Source organism: Rattus norvegicus, chromosome 6 (genome assembly GCF_036323735.1).
Source record: "Rattus norvegicus strain BN/NHsdMcwi chromosome 6, GRCr8, whole genome shotgun sequence".
Lineage (NCBI taxonomy): Eukaryota > Metazoa > Chordata > Mammalia > Rodentia > Muridae > Rattus > Rattus norvegicus.
This window is the reverse complement of record NC_086024.1, coordinates 127,119,909-127,143,910: the sequence shown is the minus strand read 5'-3', so window position 1 is coordinate 127,143,910 and position 24,002 is coordinate 127,119,909. Positions and strand designations below refer to the sequence as shown.

General features: G+C 48.7%; 1 protein-coding gene across 2 annotated transcripts in view; it reads right to left on the bottom strand.

The window, feature by feature from the left end:
- The window catches only part of Slc24a4 (solute carrier family 24 member 4), a 140,215-nt gene that overhangs the window by 40,774 nt on the left and 75,439 nt on the right, over positions 1-24,002 (bottom strand). The window contains 8 exon segments of one of the 2 annotated variants that reach the window (NM_001401345.1): positions 865-1,007; positions 2,446-2,499; positions 4,181-4,206; positions 7,841-7,915; positions 8,630-8,733; positions 9,498-9,582; positions 12,235-12,309; positions 14,832-14,908. In NM_001401345.1, the coding sequence (NP_001388274.1) occupies positions 865-1,007; positions 2,446-2,499; positions 4,181-4,206; positions 7,841-7,915; positions 8,630-8,733; positions 9,498-9,582; positions 12,235-12,309; positions 14,832-14,908 (639 nt within the window). 2 annotated transcript variants of the gene reach the window in all.

Genomic DNA, 24,002 nt, shown 5'->3' with positions numbered 1-24,002 from the left:
GCTGCCACCACTCCCAAATCCACAAGCAGGCTAAAGACCCCTACAAAACATTGAGACTTGCCTGGGGGCACTGAGGAATAAGGGTGGAAGATGCCTGGAGTGAATTGAGGATGCCACGTAGCCCTGGGTTTCCTTCTCCTGTCACAATTACCTACCACTCAGGCTTTAATGCTGCTCTGATGGCACAGCTGTCCCAAGGCAGTGGGTGTTAATTGACAACTGGCTGGATTATTAAGGATTGAGGATATTTCCAAGGAAGTAGCTCTCAGATCAAGAGAATTCCAAGACTGAGAGCAAGAAAACAGGGACTGGCTCCAGAGGCCCGGGTTCCCAGAGGAGCTAGGGAGATGAAGGTGATTCATCGGATTGGACCTCCAAGCAGGCCTCTGGGTTGGGCTGGGTTGCCTGTGAACTCTGAGGCTGGTTTTCCCAGGCCTTGCTGTCCCTCTAGGCAAAGGTTCACAGCCTAGGAAGGGAAAGTTTCCGGGATGAATTTCTCAAGGACAGAGCTTGGTACTGGAGGTATGAGGTCTAGGCTCTCTTGCCTCAGCTTCCTGTTCTGGGCTCTTCTCTTGGGTAGAGACAACACTGTATCTCTCAAGTCAATCAAGCCTCCCATCTGCCCCTGGAAGCATTTTTTTTCTATGATGTAATTCATGGTCTTTGTTTTTAGGGGACTTTCTTCCTTTTATCCTTTCCCATCAAAGTAAATGCCAATCTGATCAACATCTCAAATGCGGGTGTTCTCTCCTCATCTGGGGTATGTATGAAGGCAACAGTGTGTGTGTGTGTGTGTGTGTGTGTGTGTGTGTGTGTGTGTGTGTCTTCCACCAGGGTCCACAGCTCCTGTCTGCTCAGCCTTACCTTGCCCCAGCAATGGCACAGATGGGTCATCAAAGCTACCATCATAGAGGTCATTACCATCTTCCAGCTCGTTGCTGACTGGGTTACCATTTGCAATGCTCTTTTGTTTGGTTGTGAAAAACGTCTGCATCTTCATATTGTACCTGTGAGTCAGGTAAGGCAGGGGGTCAGAACAATGGGGGGGGGAAGGATCCCATCCTACCAGGTGGATGGGGCATCAGGCATGCAGTCAACAAAGCACTGGACATGGAGGGGAGCTAGGGAGGCTCTCCAACTGAGTTTAAGGGGTTTCTTGGCAAGAATACTGGGATCCTGTACAGTCTGGGGCACCAGCTTCTACTGAGCTATGAGTGTCCTCCTGGGGGTGTTGGAAGCCTTACAGCCAATGCACTTGATGCTCCTCACATGCATATCCTAATAAAGGCAATTCAACTCAACCTACAGGACAGACTGAGAGGAGACATCACCACCATGCTTCTTCCCTCCCCAGGAAGCAACTGTTTCTCAAGCTGACTGCTTGGTGACCATCGATCTCCCACATCAGTCCTGGCCAGCATAGCCATCCCTCGAGAGAAGAGAGTGACTCTCCATCTCTGAGTCTCTCTGCTGTTCACTAAGAAGAAAGGCAGTCTCTGGTGAATTCTCCGGCTGGACTCTTTAGTCTCCCATTGTGTGAAATATTTATATAATATTGTGTTTTATATAAAGGTGAGGACACTCATAACACCCATGGAGATGTCTTTCACTTTAATTACACGAGAGGGGAGAAGCTTTGGTGATGCTGGTACTTACTATTACACAACCACCATTAATATTTCCCGCCATTTCCATCATCCCAACATCAAGGCTGCACCCACTCATGCCTCATCCCTGAAGCCTCTGTTTGACCTCTCATCTATGTGTCTCCATGAACTTGACTTCTAGATACCATGTGAGCACTGAGTCCTATGTTATTTGGCCTTTTGGGAGTGGCTGCTTCTACTCGGTGAGCTTTTTAAGGTTCATCTATGTGGACGCATGTGTTAGAACTTCACCTTTACAGCTGTCTGGTCTTCCTGTTTAAGATGGTTTCGACCCAGGCAGCTTCCCAAGTGGCTCAAGGTTTTCCAACCCAGAACACGGTGCTTACACCCCAGGGTTACAAGTAGGTTGCTGTTGCTGGGATAAGCAGTGGTCCTGACAAGTGGCATTTAATAAAGCCTGGAGCAGGAGTTAAGCTGCTGAGCCTTTGAGAATAGTATCGAGTTACTAGACTTACTGAAACAGCAGGAGAGTGGTTACCTTGGGGTAAGGGGAGCTGCCCAGAACAGGGAGGGATATAGGTCCTTGCTGGAGAATCAGTTTGAGAGAGCAGTATCTAACTGCCCTACACCAGACATTCAGACACCCAGGTCGACACCAGTGCCTGAGCCAGGTCCCCACTCTGGATGGCCCTGAATGCTGTTCCTAGAGAATGAAGGCTGCCTCAAAGGAACTGGAAGACGAGATGGGTAGTATGTATTCTCTGTTCTGACCAACGACACGAGTAGGGTATGGAGGAAGGGGGCCTTCAGGTCTCAAAGAAAGGGAGAGGCCACTTACTTCATGATGAGAATATAAAACACGTACAAGATGATGAGGATCAGACCTTCCCACCTAGAGAGAGAGAGAGAGAGAGAGAGAGAGAGAGAGAGAGAGAGAGAGAGAAAGAGAGAGAGAGAGAGAAGTTAGAGGGGTCCATGATACTCACAGGCTGGGGCTGTGTGGTCAAGGTTACTGGTAAGGCAGGATACCCTCACTTTCCTACCCCTGGGGTTCAGGCGGGACACCCCAGTATATGGCTGTTCTATCACTGAGTCCTCTTGGTAACCCAGAAAAGGCTGGGTCTGGATCTTCTCAATTGCAGGGGCGTACAGGAATGAGGAGAGCCTAACCCCAAGCTATCACCCCCACGTGGAAAATCCAGTGTCCTGTGTCCCAAGAGACCTAGACCTATTCTAGAGTCTGGTCAGGGATTAGAGAGGCCATGGGAGCAGGCAGGAGGAGGCCCAATGCCTGGGCAAGGCACGTGGTGATGGTGCAGAAGCCTCTGGGACCATCCACTAGGCAGAGCCCAAGCCCACAAGCTATGCGTGTGGAGACCACACAGTGTTTGTTGCTTCTCTGACAATGTGCTAAGGCCTCTGCATGTTGGGCATGGCTGATCATTTGGGGAGCCCTTCCTTTGCTAACGTGCAATTCATGGGCCAGAAATGGACCTACAGATGGTCCTGGGCCTACCCTCCTAACCCATCCACAGCTGAAGAAAAAGACCAGGAATGGACTTTAATCAGGATTCTCCGGGTACCGGACATTAAGCTACTCTTGTCAAGCAATTGCTGTCCTCAGCAGCCAGTGTGTGTATTCTCAGAAGTTATCTCCTTCAGGATGCAGATTCTGGACCATGCCAACAATGGGGCAGTCATGCCGCATATGAACTGAGACGCCAATACACCCACGGGGTAGGACGGAAGAATGAACAACCTGTTCCTCAGACTTTATGAATCTCAATTAAGAAACTCCGTTCCTATTCAGCATCACAGAGATGGTCCTTGTATTTTCTTATAAATTTATTTTAAAGCCTGTATGCATGTGGTCTATGTCTATGCACATGTGCACACAAGTTCATACAATTACACCTCCACATGTATGGGATGCGAGGCCACGGGTTGGTACGGGGTGGTTTCCTCAGCCATTCACCTTAATTTTGAAGACAGGTCGTTCACTGAAATTGGAGCTCACGGACAGTAGAGAGCTCCTACGGACACGTCCGTCTCTGCCTCCCCAGTGCTGGGGTTAAGATGTGTACCACCGTATCTGCCTTTTATGTGGGGGCTGGGGATCTGAACTCAGGTCCCCCCACTGCTTGTGGGGCAGACATTTATCAGCTCCTTGATTTTTATAGTCAGATCTTTAAGTCCCCTGAGTTTGATTCCTCTACAGGTCATGAGGGAGGGCTCTGATGTGTTCAGCAAGGCATATCTTTGTCTCAGTGGCATCTGAGGCCCCCACTTACTGCCTCAGCAGGACACCTCTGTTACCTCTCCCTCCCAGACACAGGCCCACGACCAGGCCATTCTCAGTCTTGCTTATCTCCGTGTAAAGTCTGATCGCCCTCATGGGTTTAGTTTGATGTGCGTCTTGATCAGAAACCTTGGGGGACACAACTGTCACTCGAATAGGACAAAGGCGAGGTTGCTTAGAATGATATCCCTGTCATGCCCATAAGCTAGCAAATCTATGTTTGCAAAAATAAACCTGAAAATGATTCAGCAACCCAACATACACAGATACTTACCACACAATTTCCTCATCGTATATGAACTGCAAAGCAAAGGAAACAGAAGGTACACTTATTACAAGGGAAGAAAAGTGCGGACTCCAGGGCACCTGGATCTAACACACACTGGCCCCGTGAAAGCCTTTGATCTCTGCATTTCCCAGGTTCTCAACCATGGATGCTGACCTTTCCTTAGTGGGAACCTAGGGGCTGAAACACATGCTGCTGCCTGCTGGCTCAGGGTCATCCCAAGAGAGGTGGCCTGTGTTTTAATATAGTTCAGGTAGTCGTTGGGGCAGATCTGGTAGGACCATACCCCCTTACTAGAACAGAGTTACTAAAATTCAAGAGAATGCAGTCAGAAAAGATGTAGCTGTACACCTGTCCCTATACACCTGTCCTTATACACCTGTCCCTATACACCTGTGTCTGTATGTATGTCACATGTGTGTGTGGCATAGGGCTAGTTTTCTTAAAAGCAAATAGAAATCCCCTTTGAGATGCCAAGGTGGAAGGTCTAATTGCATAAACGATGACAGTATGTGTGTCTGGATGGGGTAAGGGATCGAGGGATAGTGATAGAAGTCAACACACAGGTTATCTTACATGTCGACTTGCCTGGATTAAGGGGCACCCAGATAGTTTATAGAATATTATTTTTGGTGTATCTGTGAGGGTGTTTATGGAAGGGACTGGCATTTGAACCTGTGGACTGAGAAAGAAAGATCCTCTTTTACCCATGATGAGTGGGCACCAACAAATTAGCAGAAGCCTCAACGCAAAGACCACCGAATGGTAAATATGACCACATCCCTTCTCCTTCCAGGTTCTCCAGCCTTTTAACTCTGCAACTTATGCCAGTGGTGCCATGGTTTCTCAAGGCTTCAGCCTAACAATGGGTGATGAATGTTACTGAGTTCCCTGGGTCTCCAGCTTGCAGGTGTCATGATCGAAGATCACTTGAGCCTTTCCCCAATAAATCTCCATCTATCCATTCATCCACTCCTCCATTTGTCAATCCATCTAGCATCTATACCCATCCATCCGTCTGTCCATCCATCCACCCATCCACCCACCCATCCATCTACCCATCCATCCACCCACCCCATCCGTCCGTCCATCCATCCTTCCATCAACGCACCAACCCACCTATCCATCCAACAGTCTGTCTGTTCATCCACCGACCCATCCATCTATCTCATCCACTCATTCAACCATCCATCCATTCACCCACCCACCTACCCATCGTCCGTCCGTCCATCCATCCACCCACCCACCCATCGTCCGTCCGTCCATCCATCCATTCATCCATCTTTCCATCTACCTATCACTCCATCTATCTGTCTCTGATTGTTTCTTTTTTCCTACACAATTCTAATTAACAAGCCTCCCATCCAGCATCTTTGGGACCAGACACAAATGAAGGATGCTCTGTAGTCAAGGGAAGGGGTAGACTCCATGGCCCAGTGTAGGAGGAGGTGGCAGGGCTGCTCCCACCAACCTGACCATGGAAACAAAGGCTCCCTATATGTGGTACCAGAAGAGTCAGGGGAAAGGAAAGCTATTGTCTGGGCTTGGTTCTACTGTCTGTCACAGGGGCTGCACACAAGCTCTGCTTTAGGAAGCTACTTCATGCTCCCTAGACGGGGATCATTGAGATCCTTTTGGACCCAAGGCTCTTGAGGAAGGCCACTCAGCAGAGAGAGAGAGAGAGAGTGAGAATCTGAGAGGCATTTCCAGGGATAGTTTTAGCTTATAGAGCCCAAAGGAGGGCTACTGGCATTTACAGGCAATGAGAACAGGGATGTGAGGAGAAGGAGACAATGAAGACAGTTCTACACTGTGAAGTTGTCTCACACTTGGAATGAAAGGTCTATAATGTATAATGAGAATATAAAATATGCAATAAGTATGTTAAAACAAACATGCAGACAACAGAAAAAACAATGACCTTGACTTTAACTCTATTGTACAAGTCCATGTGTTTAATGTGAATATTTAATTCACAGCCAGGGAAATTTACCCTTGTGAAAACTGAAGAATGAATGTTCCTTCATCATTTAGAGGTCTATAAGGAATCATTTGCCCTCTGGGAAATGACATAGCAGTTGGGGGAGGAGCATCATCCCTCTAGTTAAGTCCCAAATGTTGGCACCAGTCTGCATTTGCAGTGGTGGGCTGGGAGAGCTTCTGAGCAGGCAACAGATGACATCATTAGATATTCCAGTGACTCTCTGCCAAAATGATCACTAAAAGAACGTCAGTCGTTTATGAGTTGTTTTTATTGCCCATTTATGGTATATTTAGGGTACTGTGGATTTATTTTTTGAAATTTCACATAGGTATCTTGTTTCTCTTATATTGATGTCATTTTCTGAGTGTGGTGGGAAGTTTCTGAGCTGCCCTCAGAAATCCCACTGATACCTAAGCTCCTTCTGAACGTTGTGGGACCTGCTGATTTGCCCCAGACTATTTCCAAGGAAGAGGTCACAGCCCTTTATAACCTGATCTCCTCACCTCCTCATTTTTGTTGTGAGGGCAGGGGCATTGCAAACTACTACTGTGGCTTGGTGACCTGCTAGGCCTGGAGGTCAGGTGACAGTCACGACTGTTCCTGGAGAGAATTCTCACCTGACTGTGTGTCTCCTGAGACCTTTCTCTTTCTAGTTCAGCCACCTCAGATGTATCGCTCCAAGGTTCAGTGCTTGCTGTCTAAAGCTGTTAGTTTTGGGGAACTATTTTTTTTTTCAAGACAGCATCTCACTATAATAGCCAAGACTGGCCTGGGACTAATGTTCCTCCTGCAATACCTTTGGCTCTTGACTATGGGTGTACCCCACCATGCCCAGCTTTGGGGGAAACTTCGTTACAAAGCAGTAGATAATTAATACCAGGGTAGTCATATCCCTGGGTCCCGAAAGATAGAAAACTGTCACATATTTCCTTGAAATCCAGCATGCCACAGGCCCTTATGCATCAGTGTAAGGGTCAAAACTGCTCCCTTGGGGATGACACTCATCTGACAGTGCTTCACTGTATGGGCCACGATGCCACCCCAGACCTTGGGGCCTGATAGCTTTGAGCTGGCCCTCTTCTGCTCTGCAGAACAGATAACCCAGAAACTTATTGCTTGTACTTATTTTGTGGTATTGAACATAGGTCCTCTCTTGCACCTTCTAGGCTAGCACCTGACCACTGAGCTGCACCTGCTAGGCTAGCAGCTGATCGCTGAGCTGCACCTGCACATTTTGATATTTTTCATCTTGCGATATGGCCACCCCAAGTTGCCCAGCTTGGTCGTGATCATGTGATCCTCTAGCCACAGTCTCCGGAGTATCTAGGTGTATTTTCCAGCTTGAAACTTGCTTCCTCAGAGTGGGTCTGCCTCGATGAGTGGGTAGGTCTCAGTGTAGGCTTGGAAGGGCCTCATATGAGTACATGGTTGAATGTCCCCTATGTGTTTTGTTTTGTCTAATCATTAAAATGGTTCTGGATTTAGTCCCGTTGTGAGGGACCAAGGATGAGGTCTTTAGGAAGGGCGCAGTGTGGGTAGAGGTGTGAGGTGGCCAATGTGAACACGGAGAGATGGGTTAATACATTCCACTGTTGTACTGTGACCTCTCTGGTCACCTTACAGGGTCTTGACCACCCAACACTTGGGTGTGAGGGGTGACTCACCGCAATGAGTACGATGACAGAGAGTGTGTAGTACACAGAGTCACGGCACACAGCCCACCACGTCAACCGCACCACCTGCCATGTCAGAGAGATGTCATCAGCTGCTGTTGCCTGGAGGCTGGGAATGGGGCCAGCTGCCCAGAGAGCAGAAGGCTGGGCCTCAGGGTACCTCCCTGGCTACCTCTAGCTCTTGACTACATTTGGTGAAGAGAACAGAACCCAGCAACGTTCTCAGGGGTGGGGAAACCAGAAACTGGCCTACTCCTCTGTGGTGGTGACCAGGCACATTTCATAGCAAGAGCTGTCCATAAGGTAGAGATCAGAAGCATCACCATGTCCCATCAGCTGCCTCTGTCACCCTGAGCAAGGTAGGTCCTGGCTATCTTCCTCTGTGAGGCAAGCCTAGGACTCTGGTCTCATGTCAAAAGCGTCTCACCACAGCTAGCCTTGTGCCTGCAGAGGGTGTGAGCAGCCTAGGTAGCTGCAAGCCCTCACTTCAACCAGGGTCTAGCTGAGCTGTTGAACGAATGCTCACTCATAAACTGGCCAGGTCCACCAACATGGCTACAGCCTCCCAGGCTCTCACACTGTTGGACAGGAAGGAATGTCATGGCTATTTCATGGGGGAGGACATGGGTCCAGAGAACAATGTAGGTGTTCTCAAAGCCACAGAGTGACATGACCAGTCTCATTGGGGTGTTGCCATAGTCACCCCAACCATCTCTGGAGAAGCTCACTCCTATCCTACAGGATATGGGTCAGGCAGGCAGAGAAAAAAAATCCACTGACCTGTCCAGCAAAGAGTCCACACACTCCAATGATACATAGGATGTTGAACACAGCTGAGCCCACAATCGTTCCTACACCGACATCTCCATGGGTGATGAACACACCTGGAATAAGAAAGATAATGGTGGTGGGTGTTGGGGATTTAGCTCAGTGGTAGAGTGCTTGCCTAGGAAGCGCAAGGCCCTGGGTTCGGTCCCCAGCTCCGAAAAAAAGAACCAAAAAAAAAAAAAGAAAGATAATGGTGGAATCAGACAGAGTGGAGCCCTGAGAACCAGTTCATTCCATGCACTTAGTAAATTAAATGTCTCCTTCTCCTTCTCCTTCTCCTTCTCCTCTTCTGTATGATGTGTGTGCTCATGCCTGTGTGTGTGTATATATGTGTATGATAATGATGATGATGATAATGTGTGTGTGGGATGTGTGTGTGTGTGGGGGGGTGGGTGTGGGTGTATGTGTGTGTGCGTGTGCGTGCGCCCATGCACATAATAGCACATGTCAGAGGACAGCTTTTCAAGTTTTTAGGCTTGCACAGCAAGCACTTTTACTGGGTTTAGCCATTTCAGTGGTCAGAGTCCATGTTTTTGAATGACTTTACTGAGACATAATTCACATGTCTAATGATGCAACAGTACCACGAAATTATACAATCAAAGCCATAATCTAATTTTAGGACATTTTCATCTCATAAGAAGCCCAGTACCTAGTAGAACCCCACATTCTAAGAAGTCACCAATCTATTTCCTGCCCCTCTGACCCCTTGTGTTTACAAGTGAGGAAACTGAGGCTCAGAGCTGGTAAATGCCTCAGTGCACTGGGCTGCAAGCCCTGGCTCTCTCTGCACAGTGTCCCAGCAGTCTGATGTCCTTACCAATGACAGAAGCAAACAGCTCTGGTGTCGAGCTTCCTGCAGCCATGAAGGTGGCACCCGCCACATCTTCACTCAGATGAAGTTTCTGAAACAAAGGGAATACAGGCAACTGGGCTGTGACAAGGGTGGAGTAGACACAGCCGCTGGGCAGGTGGACAGCAGAAAGCTCTCAGGGGCACAGTACAGATCTGAGCCCAGCTCCATAGCCAGAACTTCTCTTCCCAAAGCACATATCCCGTACCCTCTTCAGGTTTTAACTCCCCCTTTCCCTCCTGACCCATCAGCTTTCTCTTCATTCACTCTATGCTCCTCGAGTGTTGTCTGAAACCCTCAGGGAAACCTTCCCTGCAATCCCAGGGCCAGCCATACCCTCTCAAAAGCCGTGATCTACCCTTATTGCAATAGATTCTGCAATTTGCAGATGGATTGCAGTCTACATGCTCACCTTACCCTGTGGACCATGAAGACAGACAGAGCTGGCATATGTCACCTGTGGGTCCCTAGAGCCTAGGACAGGTTGGATTAGGTGGTGGTGTACAAACAGGGTCTAGAAGCTGTCCTAGGGCTGTGGAACCTGAGCTCCAAGACATTTCCTGGTTCCTGCATTCTGGATGCATAAACCATGGCAAGCCCAGCACCTTGAGTCTCAGACACCCTGAGGGCCTGTCCCTATGATTGAGCTGGCACGGAACAAGGCTAAGAACTTTGTATATGAGTCTGTCATGCTCGGCAAGGACATGTTCCAGCCTTGGAGGCCCATTATCTGATCCAAAATGGAAGACAGAGGGCCTAGGTAGTCCTAGAAGACCTGGGCACTGGAGCCCTGCAGGAAGTTTGGGCCCTGGTCAGTTAGCTACAGAAGGTTCTGAGATTTGGACTCTGAATGGGCTAGGAACACAGCACTGCTCCCTAAGGGGTCAGTGATCCCATCTTAATGCTGCCAAAGAGAAGTCTCTATGGAGAGGTCAGATGCCCACCTGGTACTGCAGCCACCTTCTGCAGAACCAAGGCACCATGGCCTGCACCATTCTTCTTTCTAGAACCCCCTTTCCCCTGCTTGCTGATGTACAAATGTCATCCCCTCCAGGAAGCCTTCTCTGCCTCTCCCCAATAGTGACATTAACACTTTAGCTCCGTTGACATCTAAGGTCCTTGAAGAAAGACTAATACCAGCGCCTACCCTTACTTACCTTATGCTGTGTCTTCACGGCCACAGGAAACCCTGAGAGCTCCTGCACCCTCAATGCTTGCCACCCCAGCCCACTTTCCATGAGTTCTTTCAACCCCAAAGGGCAAAGAGGCTCCAACCCTGTTTTAATGGTTTTCCCTAGGAGGGGCCCGGGAATGTGCTCAGAATACATTAGTCTGATACAGTGTATCTCCCAAAGGGATCCTGGGTTAAAGCTTGATTCCCAGTGCTGCAGTGTTGGGAGATGGGCTTTAGGAAGTGACTGGATCAGTGGATTCTGACCTCATCAGTGAATTAAGTCACCGATGCAGTCACCGTTTTGATGCCGTTCTGTAAAGGCATTGGGAACTTTTGGAGGTGGGACCTAGAGAAAAGAGGGGGTCACTGGGAGTGTGACCTTGGGGTAGTAATATATCTTCAGTATCCGTCTCTCTCAGTCTCTGCTTCTGGCCACCATAAAGGGGTAGTTTTGTTCTACCACATCCTCTCACAATGTCGTCTGCCCCACTCAACCCAGAAACAATGGAACTAGCCTATGATCGTGGACTTAAACCCCTGAAACCATGAGCCTAAATAAGTATCTTCTCCCTTAAACTATTGTATCATGTAAGATCTATCTCACACAAGTTAGGACTTTGGCTGTAATTTTCCTAGTGGGGGGCAGCTTCTGGGTAGCAGAGGCAGGCACAGAGCCCTTGCAGGAACCACTGTCCCCAGCCTCTACTCTAGGGGTCCTGAGATAGAAGAAACTTCTGTACTAACCGTCCTTGCTCCATCTCAGGGGATGCAAGGGTAAACAGAAGGAGAGTCAGGATAGGAAGGCTGGAATCTTGCCAGCTCACAATTTGCAGGGACCCAAGTTCTAAAACAGCCCCTCCTTACTATGTCATGTCCGAGAAACAAGTCGAATGGAAGGTAGGCACCTGTCTCTAGGAGCCACTTGTCCTCGACACAACAATATGGCCTCAAAGAGCTGGGTGACTTCATAGGGCTAGGGGTGGTAAATTTCCAAGGGGCTGGGGTATGTTAAGTACTGCAAACAAGCTCCGCCCCCTACTTGATTATAAGGCAGAGCACAGAGGGAACTGGGGGGCTTGCACATGGAAAAGGGAAAATGAATTAACAGATTAGCTAAAGGGAGAACAGAGTGCAGATGTGGGGCAGAGAGGACCTCTGTCACCATGACTAGTATCTGCCCAGGGGCGCACTTAGGGAATGCAGGTCTCCTTGGTGGCTGCCACCTGTGATTTTGTAGTCATAGGCTTGCCTGCTCCCTTGCTGGCCAGATTTGGCTCATACCACACGACTCCTAGCGGATGCTGGCCTGGAGGGTGATTTCACATGGGCCGACAGGATGTCAACACTGGCGTTGACTTGGTGTTGTCAGGAAGAGGTGTGGCTATGGAGCAGACTCAAGATGGCTGTGTGATAGTCTTCTCCACCAGAGTGCTTCCTGTCCTATCCAGCCTTCTTGTCATTGTCATTTACATAAAACACTCCCCTAGGCACCCTGGGCTTTGCCGAGGGTTCTGGGTCCTTGCCACGTACCTCACAGATCTTCTCTAGGGATGGGACAAAGAAGTCATCACACACGATGGCCAGGGCGTAGAACATATAGAGTGCCTGTGGAGGAAAAGCAGGTTTCAGGGACAGTCCCTTCTGCCCACACCAGGCTGAGGGTGGAATGAACACATTGGAAAGCTCCAGCCACAGACACCACCTCTGCTCTCCGCAGATCCCACCTGACAGATAAGGAAACCAAGGCCTGGAGACGGGAAGCAGAATGCTGACCTGGTCTGTGCTTCCTTTCAGCACTGCCGCAGAGTAAGAGACACAGATTTGGAGCTAGGCAGGGTGGCACATGCCTGTAATCCCAGCCCTCAGGGAGCTAATGTAGGAGGATCTCAAGTTCCAGGCCAGCCTGGACTACATAGTGAGGCTGTATTCCACGTATTCCACATACTAAGAGAGAGGAGCTGGGGAAATGGCTCAGTAGGCAAAGCATGTGCTACATAAACATGAGGACCTGGGTTCAGATCCCCAGCACCTGTGTAAAAAGTGGGTACAGGGGAACAGTCTTCAGCTCTGGGGAGGCAGAGACAGGGGAACCCTAGGAGTCCGGCTGAGTTGGTGACCCCAGGTTCAGTAAGAGATGCTATATCAAAAAAATAAGGGGAAAATATAATTGAGGAAAATGCTGGATATGGAACTCTGTCCTCCACAAGCACGTATGTGCACACACCAACACATACATGTGGAGAAAGAGAGTATACACACACATGAGTACATGCACACATCAACACATACATGTGGAGAGAGATAGAGATAGATAGTGTGTGTTCTAATAAACTTTATTGTAAAATTGAGTTGTGGGCTGGGTTCAGCGCTCCACTTTTAGCTTAGTAATTACCACTCTGAGGGGGTCTTGCAAATTTCTGAGGCACTCACTCTCCAGGTTCAACCTTATTGCTTTTGCTTATGGGGCAGGGCCATGGAACCATGGGGAAAAGCCACCAAATTTACATCTCTTACTAAAAGGGAATGGAATGTCAGTGCCGGGATGTCTGAAAGATAATAACTCATTCTAGAAATATTACGCAGCTCCACCGTTCAAAATCTGCCTGCAATCCCCACTCTAACCTCCACTTCCAACCAAAATGGCTACTCCTCTGTAAATCTTCTGGTCCTGGTTCTCCACCAGAGAATTCCAGATTCCTCTTCCGTTAAATTACCTCTAGAAAAAGGCTCGTGGTTGACTGAATTTAAATTCACCAGCAGACAGTGTCGGGTAGCCAGATTGCTGAACAGGGGGAAGTTTGCTGGGGCTGATCTGAAACAGAAAAGCCAACTCAGACCAGCCTTGCTGCCTGGCAACCATTCAACAGTCTTGTGCTGCTTCCCACAAGGGCCAGAAAGAATTTTGGGCTCCGTAGATCATGTAGTCCGATGCAACTTTTCTGTTCTGCTGCCGAAGCTCAGGAGCAGCCAGAAAGAGCACAGCCATGAATGGAGTGGCCGTGTTCTAAAACAGGACTTTACTTGTTGGAGGGGTGGGGCTATGGCTCACTTAGTAGACGGCTTGCCTGGCATACATGGGGCCAGAGGTTTAGTTCTCAGTACCACAGAAACTGGACAAGGTGGCAGACACCTCTAGTACCAGCACTTGGGAGTGGTGTGTGTGTGTGTGTGTGTGTGTGTACAGACAATACAAAGACACAGACACACACATACACACATGGAGACACAGAAAGAGGGAGAGGGAGAGGGAGAGGGAGAAGTTCTTGGTCATCCTGAGCTACACAGCAGGTTTGAGGCCAGGTCTGGATACAGAAGATGCTGCCTCTGCCTCAAACAAACCTTTGCAAAAATAGGCAGGGAGGTAAAATCTGGCTAGGGCTAGGGTCTGTCTGTCCAAGAACAACAATCTATACTTTGATCTTGAATTCCTCATTCCCATCTAAATTGGAACTGAACTGTCTGCCATCAGGGTCTGTCTGAACACAGAGAGGAGTTGTCTATGGCCAGCCACCCTGAACATGCTGTCTCATCTGAATGTAGAGGGGAGTGAGGAGTGTGGCAAAGAGCGTCAGAGCGCAGTCACAGGGACCATGGCAGCCAGCATTCCTGAGGACCTCTGTACCCCATCACTGCTGACATCTAGTCCTGAAGTGTACATAGGCGCCACCACCTCTGTTTTATGAGAGTAGAAAACGAGGCACGAAGAAAAGCCATGTCCCTGTGCTGGGACTGGGGACACTATGCCACTTGACATTATAGAAAAGCCTCTTGTTGGGCAAAATGGCCTAGTGTCTATTCTCTTCCCAGGCCGTAATGAGGATTGAATAGCAGCTCACTGTATGGCAGCGACTTTCGAACTGTGGGTCGCAATCCTTTTGGGGATCCAATGATCCCCCCACAGGGTCTCATATTACATATCCTACATATCACATATTTACCCTACATTTCACAACAGGAGCAAGACTGCAGCTATGAGGTAGCAATGAAGTAACTTTATGGTTGGGGACACCACCACATGAGGACCTGTATGAAAGGTCTCGGCATTAGGAAGCTCGAGAACTTCTGCTCTGTGATCATTATATACTAAACAGATGGGGTTCCTGTACCAGGAGGTGAGAGGCACTTACACCAAGGATGTGTAGCAGGACAGCGCCATGCTGTCGTTCTTTGTTGGAGAACAGGTCTGTAGGGAACTCGTGGATCGCTGGAAGGGAAGAGGAGACAGAGGGTGTTAGGAAGCAGCGCACCAGCCTGAGACCCACAGTCCACCAAGGAGCCACTAGCTTCAGACTGACTGACTGGAGGGAAGCCAGCTGGATCTCAGTGCTGGGCAGACTGGTGTGTTTAGGGGAAGCTGTGGGATTAGCCACAGATATCTCAGTATCTGACAACTGGATTTGTCTCGTGTCTTGAATGACGTAGAGCACATTTCACACACTGGGACACTTGTAATCTAAAAGACAGACACACTGTTGGTGGGATGAGAAATACGGTAGCTTTAGGAGCTCTTCAGCCAGTGACACAGTATGCCTAGTGAGTCTAAAAACACATATATCCCCCACAGAAACATGCATACAGACCCTCATAGCTGTGTTATGTGATGGTCCAGACATGAGAACAAACTAAATCAAAGCTTAGATTCGGGTCTGCAGTCCCGGTCAGCTTTAACCAACTCCTCTGCCCCAGAATGCCACAGCCAGTGGAGGAATGGTCCCTCCTCATCTTCTCGCCTCCTAGGATGGCCGATGGATATGCATTTTCATGGGTGCATGCTAGCAGGACCCTCCCAGATCCCTAATGGTCCCCCATCACACCAGCTAAGTTGGAAGCTTCTAAAAGGTTGGAATTCCCAACCGCATCTTCAAGAGTCCAAGGTGGGCAGGGTGTGTAGGCTCTCAATAGACTTCAACAATTCAATGACTAAACAAGGGTATGGTATTAATGGGGACAGTCTGCATCATCTCCTGCTACCGGGATGCTGGCACATTGCTAGCCCACAGGTATCTGGGAAGATACGTGGTCCACAGTGGGCGCTCAATAGATGACCCAGACAGAAATCCATAAGCTCTGAAAGCAAAAGCAGTAAAACCTCGCTTTCAACATCAGATTGACCTGACGAGACAGTGAAACAGGCAGCTGTCCAGGAACCAGGCAGCACTCCTACTTTGAAGCGAGCAGCACTTAATGAAGAAATTTTTCATTCTCTTCTTTACGTTATTTATTTCCCAAACAAACTTCTCTAATGGAACTGCAGCTACCATTTCGAGGGCCTGGATCTGCTACTGGGGGATAGGAGATTGCGGAGGACGAGCCGCCACATTCCTGTGGCCGGGATTCCGTTCTCGGGAAGTGGAGATGCCTGGAACTTTTCAGCACAGATCCCTAGATGGTGGTTCTACGGCGAGATTCCAAGATGCTTCCTGATTCTCAAGCCGGTATGAGGAAAGCTGGAGCTCTACACAATCCTGGAGGCATCTCTGGAAATGAGAGTACATCCCTGCTTTCCTGAGGTGAAGGACATGACATTTGTCCTCCAGACAGCATGGGGCTGAGGGTTATATAAACGAATCTGTCCCCGGTAGGGACAGACTTTTCACACAGCCCTGCTGCCCACCCTGCACCCTTAAGTGCATGCCGGAAGGCTGCAGAGTACTCAGTGAATGCCATCTACAGTCTTCATTTTGGCATCAGACCAGTAGGTGACCTGTAGAGCTCCCAGGAGCTACGGTCCCCCCTTTCTCTATGCCCACTCAAAGCATTTCTGAGATATGGGTGTGGAGAGATTCATGAATAAGCGTCCGAGAGAGGAGTGACTGGGTAAGGGAATCCAAGACTCTGGATTCAGGACCTCAGGTTTCATCTACTTTGGGGTGTTGAATAAGAAATGTCTTGTTGGTCTGTTTGGGAAGGTTGGGGAGATGCAGCCTTGCTGGAGGAAGTACGTCAAGGTGGGTGGGCTTCGAGGATTTAAAGCTCTGCCTCACCCCTAGCTCACTCTCACTGGTGGGATGTGATCACCCAGCTTCCTGCTCCCGCTACCGTGCTTGCCTGCCGCAGCACCTCCCTAACCATGACGAGCCTTAGAGCCCTCTCGTCCTTCTGAAAGTTGCTTTTAGTCATGATGCGTCATCACAGCAACAGAAAAGAAACAAGTTCACCTGCCTATGAGGTGTGTGGCGGAGTCCTCTAACCTGTAGGGCCCTGTACTGGCTGGTTTGTGTGTCAACTTGACCCAAGCTGGAGTTATCACAGAAAAAGGAGCCTCCCTCGAGGAAATGCCTTCATGAGACCCGGCTGTAAGGCATTTCTCAATTAGTGATCAAGGGGGGAAGACCCAGCCTATTGTGGGTGGTGCCATCCCTGGGCTGGTGGTCCTGGGTTCTATAAGAGAGAGCAAGCTGAGAAAGCCAGGGGAAGCAAGCCAGTAAGTAACATCCCTCCATGGCCTCTGCATCAGCTCCCGCTTCCTGACCTGCTTGAGTTCCAGTCCTGACTTCCTTTGGTGATGAACAGCAATGTGGAAGTGTAAGCTGAATAAACCCTTTCCTCCCCAACTTGCTTCTTGGTCATGATGTTTGTGCAGGAATAGGAACCCTGACTGAGACAGGCCCTCCGCCTCTTCAGTGACACTTAGCTGTGAAAACACAAGCTTGCTGAATGTGTATGGCTTTCCTCGGCTTGGGCAGCAGAGGCTTCAGTGGGCAGAGGCCATACCACATGTCCAGTGAGCTACTGGCCGAGTCTAGTCTGCTTCCTGTTGCAGGACTGAACCTTCAAGAAGCAGGCACAGTGCTGAAGTCAAGCTCTGTCCTCCTCATACTGTCACCAAGAAAGACTCTGACCTGCAGACAAGCCATGTGTCCTAGCATCCATTGACTTTAGAGCAGATGGGCTGAGGTTTGGGGACACACTTCTATCTCTTAGGTCCTGTGTGACCTTAGCAAGCTGAAGACATCTCAGGGGCTTGTGTGAACCTTGCCTGTAAGTATGATCCCAACGGACTGTATACAAGATATAGCAACCCCAGCAATTGTTCACATGCTAGCACATTCTGTCCCCACAGCTGCAGGTGATATGCATCTTTGGTTTGTGAACATAAGAGAGATGACAAACAGGTTTTGTCGGGGAAAGAAAGCAAGACCATAGATGGGGACACAAGCCATGGACTACACAGGCCCCAGGAGAACCTGCTGGTGAGAGCAGTACCATCCTAGTTTCCTAAGGAAACCTTCTTTCTGTTTATGACTTACCAGGATGAGAAGCACCCAGACTATGGTTAAATATGTGAGGTTTGCAGGTCTGAAAGAGCTCATCGCACCCCCAACTGGTCAGCTCTACCTCAGGGAGGAGGAATCAGCAGGGCATACACATGGCTTTCGAGGTCACACCTAAGCCTTTAAGCTGTAGAAATCCCTGGTGGCAGGTGTGGGTTGAAGAGAGATTTGTTTGCAGGCCTCGTGGAGCTCAGGGAAACAGGATGATGCCAGCATCCTTCAAGCGCTCAGGAGGAAGGAGCTAGGGTAGCCACAGGATGAAAGGCAACCTTTGCTTTGAATCTTGGCCCCAGAAGGACTTGTCTATCTTTCCTGATCCTGGACATACTCAGGCGTCCTCACATGCAGTATCTACCTGTTTCTCATTCTGCTTTGCAGTGTTTGCAAAACCTAGGACCTCTGGGAGATCTCTCTTGCTAGCCACCGTCCTGGGTTTTGAAGGGGAGACCTCAGGGACCCTGGGTTTGTAAGTACCCACAATTCCTTCAGCCCCTACAAACTGCCATTTGAAGTCTCCAAGGTTCACTTAAGCATTGTTGTACACACAGAAAGTTATGTTAGGATCCATCACTGTTCCTTTTAGACTTAAGCTTTGTTGCTCAACAAAATGTACAAATTTATTCGGTGATTATTTTCAGCGCACTCGCTCGGTGGACCCAGAGTGGGAACTGCAGAATAATATTCAGTGTATCTTGAACCTCCTGGAATACAATGGCTGCCTCCAAATCTATGAGAAAGTAGAAGCCTAGCTGGAGGGGGGTTGGACTGGTGCTGCAATGTAGTCAAATGCTAGTACTGGCTCCCAGTATCCAGTTGCCCCACCTCCATAAGAGATCTTCACATACACCAAATGTGCTATATAAACTTTGCTCCTCAGGTTATCCCTGATTGGTTAATAAAGATGCCTACAGCCTAGGCCGGGCAGAAGAGAGGGGGCAGAGTGAAGGTTCCTGGGCTTGGGGTCTCAGGTGAAGACCATGAGGAGTGAGAGAGAAGGAAGAGGTCACCGTTTGTGTGCACATGACCGTGTGGTCTGGCCCGATGGAGCAGGAGCACCCCAAATGAAACATGGCGAGTTTCTCGGGGAAACAGACAAAGTAGCATAGAGGGTTGATATCTGCCCAGCTCCAGTGCTCTAAAGCTTATTATAAATCTAAAGGTCTCTATATCTTTCCTTTGGTAACTAAATGATTCTTAGCGGAGTAGGAACCCCTAATAGATAGTTAAAGGCAAGAAGGGGGTGTAGCAAACCCCCAGAACAATATTAATTACAATGCCTACCACTGTGGAAAAACCCCTACCTTGAAAGGGTGGGAGTTAACACCTGTGCTTGGTGTTTACCTAACACCAGGTGTCAAGCAGGGTGCTGAATCTTGGGCATCTGCCCCTGTGGCACACCTGGTCCAGTGCACTGGGACAAGCAAACAACTGACTGAGCCATGAAAAGGTCTCTGGGATGCTGGCTGACCCAGCCATTGCTGACTTGGGGGAAATGGAGGACCTGAAGGGGCTCCATAGAAGGAAGGGTGCCCATGTCAAGGCCTGAAGCTTGTGTTGCCAACTTATCAAAGTCCTGCTCTCCCAGACAATACCCAGGAGCTCCTTCCCACCTACTGGCAAGGAAGATGGCACTCAAGGCTAAAGGAGTCACCTACAGTCACACATCCACCACAGGGAGCAGGGGGAAGAACTGAGATTGAGCTCAGCCAAAGCTTGGCTTTCCTCAGCTGGGTCTCTTGTCTACAACAGACATACTCCTCCGAGCCAAGGTCTCTTTTACCCGAGGAGCAGGCTCTGTTTTCCTGGGATCTCAAAGGGCCACGACAAAAGATGGTGTTCTTGGAAAGAGGAACGTGCCTGGCATTTCACTACAGGCCACAATCCACTGCAAATCCCATGGACCCAGGGGTAACCCAGCAAATGGATTCCTTAACTCCTTAGAACATGTGGTAGGGCAGACCACTTCTCAGGCTGGGGCGATGGCTCAGTGGGTAAGCATTTATTGTACAAGCGTGAGGATCTGAGTTCAAGTTCCCAGCACTCCATGTATGACAGTACATGACTGAAATCCCAGCGTGGAGATGAGTGGATGCCTGGGCCTGGCAGGCTAGCTATAAGGAAGATCTTCAGGTTCAGTAAGACACCATATCGCAGAAAAGTAGTGTGAAAGGCTACAGAGATAGCTTAGTGGTTAAGAGCATGAACTGCTTTCCCAGAGGACCTGGGTTTGATTCCAGCCCCCACATTGCAGCTAACCATCTGTAAGTAAACTTCCATGGGGATCTGACACCCTCTTCTGGCCTCCATGGGTACACAGACATACATGCAGGTAAAACACCCATCTACCCTTGTAAAAAATATAAATCTCAAAAAATTAAATAAAGTAAAGCAGAAATGAATAGAAAAGATATGTGTGTATGCCATCCACCTGTCGTCTACCTACCCATTCATTCTTCTGTCATCCATCCACCTGTCCATCCACCTGTCATCCATCCACCTGTCATCCATCTACCCACCCACCCACTCACCATTATCCATCCATCCATCTACCCACATACCCATCCATTCATCCATCCATCCATCCATCCATCCATCCATCCATCCATCCATCCATCCTCTGTACGATAAAGTCTATTTTTTGTGGTGTGGAGTTCCCCAAGTTTTGAAAAGTGCATGAGGCCATGCATTCACCATCATACTCTAAGAAGACAAAATAGATGATCCCCCAAATTTCTTGGCACTAGGGATTGATATGTGCCCCTTCCACAAAGTCTTACCAATGGAGTTCTATTGCAGGGGGGAGGGGTTTCAGTCGGTGTCTCTCACTTGACGACACAGAGAGACATCCATCTTTCATGTTCCCGCCTCTTCAGCCATCATTGTTCAGCCTCTTTTCTCCTCCCTCATCTCACTGTGCTGTAGAGGGTCCCTGCCCATGGTAGGACCCCTGAACTCTGAGTTCTTAGAGCTTCCCCCAGCCGCCGTCTCTCTCCTCATTCTCTGTGATCTCGTTTTTCTAATCTCTGAAGATGCCTTCCAAGTTTTAACCTTTCCAAGCAGCAGCTGGAACACAGCTCCTCCTGTAGGCACCCTAAATGCATCCTCAGTGAATGGGCCACCATCGACATGGGCTACAGGAAGGAAAGTCCGGCAGTCTTGATAGCTCTTGTTCCCACAGAGCTTATGATGCAGGGTAGACCGTGACACACCTAGCTTCCATTTTGTTCCCTTCCCTGAACCTTCCCAGGTAGGAATATGCATACCAGCATATGCCATGCTCTGATGAGCCTTGGCTCACTTACAGCTATGGTTCTGACTGTAAAATAGGTCCTGTTGAGCATGGAGACTTCCAGAGAAGAAAAGAGGTCAGACTGTCTTCTCATTGCTGTTTCCATGGGCAACCACCGCTATAGACACTGACAGGCTCTGTTGGCAACAGCCCTACAGCCTGGATTTTGAGCAGGGTGTTTGGGAGTTTGATTTATTCTATTCCGCCTGAACTGCTGTAACAAAACGTGCTAACCCGAGGTGCTTACTTAATCCAGAAAGCTTACTCCTCTCAGTTTTAGAGAGCGTGAAGTCTAAAATCGAGGCAGCTTCTCACCATACATAGAAAACAAATACTGAAGCTAGTCCAAGCTCAGCACTGTCTGGCCCTCCCTACTTGTCTGGCCTGGACCATCCCAAGGTGTACGCTCTACACCGGCCATGCCGGTCAGGCTCATGCCAGGTCCTGGTACAACCTGCTACCAGGCCAGTATTCAGGATGCCTTTGGGAGGTCAAGCATTTGGTTTTCTAGCTAACTGAAGGGCAGTCGAAGAGCCCCACCCAGAGGGCTTAAAGGCTTGGCCTGCCTGGCCCAACACCCTTCACACTGGGATCTCAGTGTTCTCCTACAGACAGAAAGTCCTCAGGAGCTGGGCTTTCTGGTAGCTGCAAATTTCCCCCAAACCTTTCAATTAGTTGAGTCTCTTTAGGGAATGTAAACTGTGAAGTGAATTCTTTTTTTCTTTCTTTTTTTTTTAAAGATACTGCCTCTAAACATGCCATTTTCTTTGCTTTCTGGGTAAAAATAACCCCATGTTCTAAGCCATGACGTTTATTATGAAACTATGAAAAGGAGACTGGGAGTCTGGGAAGTCATTTAAATAGCTTCAAATTTCCATTATTTCAACTTACATAAGGTATGTGTTTTAGAAACCACTCAGGCACTGGGGAGCCAAAAGCCAAAAATTTTTTCAGATCCAGATCCCCCACCCTCAATGCATTGGTTTAAAATAACTTTGCTGAAAATCTCATGCCTTTCATGGGCAATTGTTTTCATCTTAAGGTCTTATACTACTGCCTCCTGTCCCAAACAGGAGTAAACATAATTATAAGGAATCGTTGCCTTAGCCAGCATGAAAAGGAGCTTGAAACTCTATCTTCAGTACATTCTAAAAATAGATTATGCGCTAGAAAAAATTAAATATTGAAGACCTCGGCTAAGGTATTAATCCTTCCTCGAAGCATGGGATTTTATGCCCAATGCTGTCTGGGCACTCCATTTTGTTCATTTCCACCCCAGGATGGTTCACAGGTGTCACAAGGGCTGTGATCTCTAAGTCACAGCTATGCCCTGCCATGCCCTGAGTCTACAGAACACCCTTTCTGCCCTCATCTCATCAGCTCCAAGTCAAGGTGATTTGAGAGTGCAGAGAAGTCAGCTGCTTTCCTCAGCATCCCATCTGTCTGTGGGAGAACACTGAGATCCCAGTGTGAAGGGTGTTGGGCCAGGCAGGCCAAGCCTTTAAGCCCTCTGGGCGGGGCTCTTCGACTGCCCTTCAGTTAGCTAGAAAACCAAATGCTTGACCTCCCAAAGGCATCCTGAATACTGGCCTGGTAGCAGGTTGTACCAGGACCTGGCATGAGCCTGACCGGCATGGCCGATGTAGAGCACACACCTTGGGATGATCCAGGCCAGACAAGTAGGGAGGGCCAGACAGTGCTGAGCTTGGAAGGTCTGGACTAGCTTCAGAACTGTAAGCCAGAACATACAAGCAGACCATGATGAGTCCAGACAGGACAACAAATCTGACCTCAAGTCTCTGGGACATGGGCTTTGGAGTCATCAGCCTCAGTGTCCACCAACTCAAGGCCAGCTGCTGAAGCTTGCTTGGGTCTTTAGTGTCCTCTGAGGGTTCATGTGTTAAAGGCTCAGCCCCCAGGTATGACTATCAGGAGGTCTTGGAGGCTTTAAAGGTGGGTTATAAGTCCTTTAGTCATCAAGGACACACCCTCAAAGAGGATAGCCAGATCCGTCCCATCCCTCCTCTCTTTTGATGGCCATAAGATGATATAATTTCATGCTTCTGAATTCTTCTGAGCACTTATTGGATTATTTACTCTTTTGTTGTTTAATTCTTTGACTTCCTATATTGTTGATATAAACTCCTTGCCAGATGAATATTGGCAACAGTTCTCTTCCATTCTGCGGGTTGACTCTTAACTCTGTATGCGATCCAGCCAAACATGGTGTGCACCCCAAAGAACCAAAGTCACTTCCTATAGACACAGCTTCCTATAAGGACACTTGCACCGCGTTTGCTGCCCACTGTTCACAATAGCCAGGTTATGGAAACAGCCTAGGTTCTCAGCTGATGAACAGATAAAGACAACAGGCTGTACACATACACAGTGGAGTTCTATTCAGTGCTAAAGAAGCCTATGTTTGCAGAAAACTGATAGGAACTGAAGCTTATAATGTTAAGTGAAATAAGCTAGACTCAAAACAAAACAAACCAGAACAAAACAAAACAAAACAACCCAGAAACTAAATGCCACATTTTCTCTAATATTTGGAAGCTAGGGGAGAAAAATGACTCAAGAGGGAACTATTTGGATTGAGGCAGAGGAGAGAGTAAATGAGGATGGGAGCGGGTACTGAGAAAGAGAAACAAAGTAACAAGAGGTGGGACTCTGTTCAAAGTACATTGTATCCATGCATGGCGCTACCCTGAGTGGCACAGCCTTGAAAAGGTGGA